Source organism: Astatotilapia calliptera, chromosome 22, assembly GCF_964374335.1.
Source record: "Astatotilapia calliptera chromosome 22, fAstCal68.1, whole genome shotgun sequence".
NCBI lineage: Eukaryota > Metazoa > Chordata > Actinopteri > Cichliformes > Cichlidae > Astatotilapia > Astatotilapia calliptera.
Genome location: NC_137442.1, coordinates 16,987 through 21,099, shown reverse-complemented (window position 1 = coordinate 21,099; position 4,113 = coordinate 16,987). Strand labels below are relative to the sequence as shown.

The 4,113-nt window shown below is 41.8% G+C and overlaps 1 protein-coding gene across 1 annotated transcript; it reads left to right on the top strand.

Annotated features, from left to right (window-relative positions):
* The first annotated feature begins 1,487 nt into the window (after positions 1-1,487).
* LOC145423543 (nanos homolog 2-like) lies at positions 1,488-3,400 on the top strand. The gene has a single exon (XM_080296175.1). It carries the CDS (start codon positions 2,676-2,678, stop codon positions 3,174-3,176), a length of 501 nt encoding a protein of 166 aa, XP_080152301.1. The 5' UTR covers positions 1,488-2,675; the 3' UTR covers positions 3,177-3,400.
* The last annotated feature ends 713 nt before the right edge of the window (positions 3,401-4,113 follow it).

Below are 4,113 nucleotides of genomic sequence, written 5' to 3'. Positions count from 1 at the left end.
TGCCGTTGTGTCAAAGTAACTGAGAATAAAAAAATAAAAAAATAAAAACATAAAGGAGATTTTCCTGGCATGGATTTTATAGCAGATAACCTTAAAAATATTCTGCAATTATACCTAATTTGAAAAAGTTTACATTTCTTCAGTATTAAACAGCAGAAATTAAGCTTTATTATCCGACGTCATTTACAAAGGAAAGAAAAGACAGCGGCCGCCAGCGCTGTAAACAACCGTAGACTGATGGGTAATAAGCGAATGAGTAATGCAGAAAACACATGTTTGAGATGGGAAACTTTTCTTGAAGTTTCTCTCACAGTTCACGCACAGCTGTGGGTTTTATCGTGTTGGAAGCAAAACAGCAAAAGTAAGAAGGAATTAAGGATGATATTAGCCCCCACGCCGACTAAGCTAATTCTGATGCGTCGGTCCGCTCTGTTTACGTCTTCGTGTGGAATGCGTTTCCTGCTCTCATTTGCTGGTTGTTGTTGAAATAGTTTTGTGAGCTTTAACCTGAGATTCTGGCGTTTCTGGTAAAACACATTTATATTCATTCAATTCAGGATTTAATGAATCGATATCGCTTCATTCAAGCTACTCACCCGTCTCTATCCACCTCCACGTCCAGCTCGACCACGGACAGAGGTCCCGCCCCGACTATCTCTGATTGGTTTAGACCACGAAGGGGAATGACGTGTGTCTGTTGTTGAACACATGGACGTCTGTCGCTTGGCGAGCGATCGGGTGGTTTAGCGAGTGTCAGCCTCTTAAGTTTAAGACAAGCCCGGCTGCTTTTTAAGCGACGCGGCGCTAGCTACCCAGCTAGCTCAGTACACAGGAACTACTTCCGGTAGTTATACAAAATAAAAGCGTCCCCCATTATAATCCGCTATAATGCCATACTTCCGCTGCGCGCGCCGTTGATATATACCTTGGCTTTACATTAATTGTGAGAAAACAAAACAAACAAATAACTCACCGTTGAGTCGATTGTGAGGTAGTGTAAAGACGAATGAATCGGCTGGGTTATTGCACGCTGTCAACTGGTCTGTAGTGTAGGATTTGTCGATATCTGACAAGTAGGCCAACCACAGGGACACAGCGGCCGCCTCCATTACTCCCGACATACCACTAGAGTGAGCCAGCACACCACAAATGAAGTTTTCTTGTTCTCCATTCATTTCAATGGGAAAAAACTTGCATTAAAATATTCATATTTAAAAAACTATAGAAGTAATAAACACCAAAAGTCATAGCAACTCATTCCAGCTCCAGCCGCACACAATGATATATCATATGTGAACCTTGTCTCAAAACTGTGGGGCGAGTTAAGGTCCAAAATAAACACCAAAAGTCATAGCAATTAGATGGAGTCATTGCTTTGGCAATGACTCCATCTAATGGTTAAATTTCTGAACTGCAGGCTCAGTAAGTAAGTAAGTAAGTAAGTAAGTAAACTTTATTCATTAAGCGCTTTTCACAGACAGACATTCACAAAGCAGCAGTGATGAGACGCAGGTCTTGCGTCCATGACTGCCCTCGCGAGTTAAAGACAGCTGCAGTGTTTGTGTTTTCTAACTCAGGTGTCTCAGCTGAAGAACTGCGGGGTGATTTTAAGAAATCCCCTGTCAATTGGTTATGAGCAAAAATTGTTTCTATAAAAAAAAAAACCAAAAAAAAAAAAAAAAACCCAGTTTCAACCGTAACGTGAAGTACACATTTTATTATTTTTTTCCTTTTAGTGAAAGGAAACAGCCGTCGCCGGTATGCTAGTGCGCACGCTCCACCCCCTCCTACGCCTCTTTCCCCCCCTTCTTTTTGCTTTGTAAATAAACAGAAATGTGACTTTTGCTTCATAAACAGTTTGACAAACAAGTGGTGCCTGCAGGGTGTATATTCATGGTATAACCGGCATAAACACAGCCTCACTTCGTGTGTGATTGTGCAGGAAATACAACTGTGCGCTCAGCTTCGAAAAAGGACCGCATCTATCCATTTATCCTCATCTCACCTCTATGTATGTGCTCTCTTTGAGCGCAGGTGCGGCTCTTTGCTGTGACACATCTCTAATGTAGTCTAGACGCTCCGGCGCCAGGGGTCATCGGGTGACACACACACACACACACAAACAACAAGTAACACAACATGGACCATGAACTCTGCGTGACTCAACTATACCAAGACAGTTCACCTATTACGAGCCTTTAAAGTAAGCTTATTGCTAAATAGTCTTGATATTTAATCAACAGGTAAGGTAACACCTGATTCTGTTCACATGGACGGAGTTTTTTCAGTGCTAAATAGTCTGCACATCCCGGCTCTTATTATTTATTTTGCTGCGTTATTTTGCAAAATTATCTAATCTAAAAATAAACTACATAAATGAGTGCGATGCAATATTTTGCTCTTGGTGTTTTCAGTCCTTTATGTCCATCTTATGTGTCCTTTTTTTCTGTTATCAATCAACCAACCGATCATTCGATTAAAGGCCTGTCAACGGGCTTCGTAAAGGTTCTTTTAAGGTCACCAGAAAGCTACATAAAAGACTGCACCTGCACCTGCACCAAAGTTCTTTTTTTTTTCTCTCTATCTCCGAACATTGTTGCATTTTAAAACCTTCTTCAGTGAGCTATAAATATGAGGCGCTCCAAACACACTCTCAGTTTTACTTCTGCCAAAAAATGACCACAATGCCGAGACAACTGGAGGTCCAGAACTCGATCCTCACTGGTGGGGACAGCTTTAACATGTGGCACGACTACCTGAATCTGAGCCAAGTGTTCGAGAAACTGTGCAGCAACCGTGAGGTTGATAACCGAGACACCGAGCGTCCAAAGAAGGGACAAGCGCCCCCTTGGAGTAAGGTCCACACTTCCACTCGGGGGAAGAAATCCTCCAAAAACTCATCACAGTCCAGTCCGACCAGCAGCGCGTCGGACACCAGCAGCAGCGCCTCATCCTCGGACTACTGCCGCTTATGCAAGCAGAACGGGGAGACTCCGAGGGTGTACCTATCTCACAAGCTCAAATCAGACGACGGGATAGTTTTCTGCCCCGTCCTCCGGAACTACACTTGCCCGATCTGCGAAGCCACCGGTGACAGCGCTCACACACGCAAGTACTGCCCGCAGATGAAGTGCGAGGCTGCTGGGAGGATGCAGACGGTAGGCAAGTTCTGGTAGCTGCTGAAAACTGAAGCTGCGAGAAACTGTACATATTTACCGAACTGTTTGGGGTATGTGTTCGTGTTGGCAGAGACCGTTTCAGTTCCAAAGACTGTTTCAAGTTTGACTGTCAAACACTCCGCTGCAGTCTGCAGCAAGGAGCTCTCATCCAGCACATCTGTGGAGCCCCGAGCCGGGGTGAGCGCTCTCAAACCTCGGAAAAAATTAAACTCTTTAAAGTCCTCGAGTGTTTATTGTTGTTGTTATTGTTGTTGTTGTTGTTTAATATGATACAATTTCGGGGGTACTTCATAGGTCACAAGTGAAACACTAAAGTGGCTAACCTTTCTGTGGAATTAAATAGATTTCTAAAAATGTGCCCATAGTGTCAGTGCGCGAGTCTTTTAGTTAAAATGCAAATGCTATATTATCCCTCATGTCAGACAGATTATTCGACAAAAACGTCAGTATTTTGTCTTTTTTTTTTTTTTTTTTTTTTTTTTTGGTATTATAGAAAATTTTTAACTCACATGCAACTCTTCCACTTGAAGTTACAGATGTACCTGAACTCACCAGAGAACATGCGTCATAAAAAAATAATTAAATTAAATTAAAAGTAACACTTCAAGGCAAAAGTGAAACGATTATGTGAAGTGAGAAATTGAATTAAGGTTCAATAGTTTTAGTTTCAAAATAGAGGGGCTGGGGAAATACAGTATACAAGGTCAAAACAGAGTTTGTACAAGTTTGTACAAAGACAGCTGCAGTGTTTGTGTTTTCTAACTCAGGTGTCTCAGCTGAAGAACTGCGGGGTGATTTTAAGAAATCCCCTGTCAATTGGTTATGAGCAAAAATTGTTTCTATAAAATAAAAATTAAAAAAACACAAAAAAAACCCCCAGTTTTAACCGTAACGTGAAGTACACATTTTATTATTTTTTTCCTTTTAGTGAAAG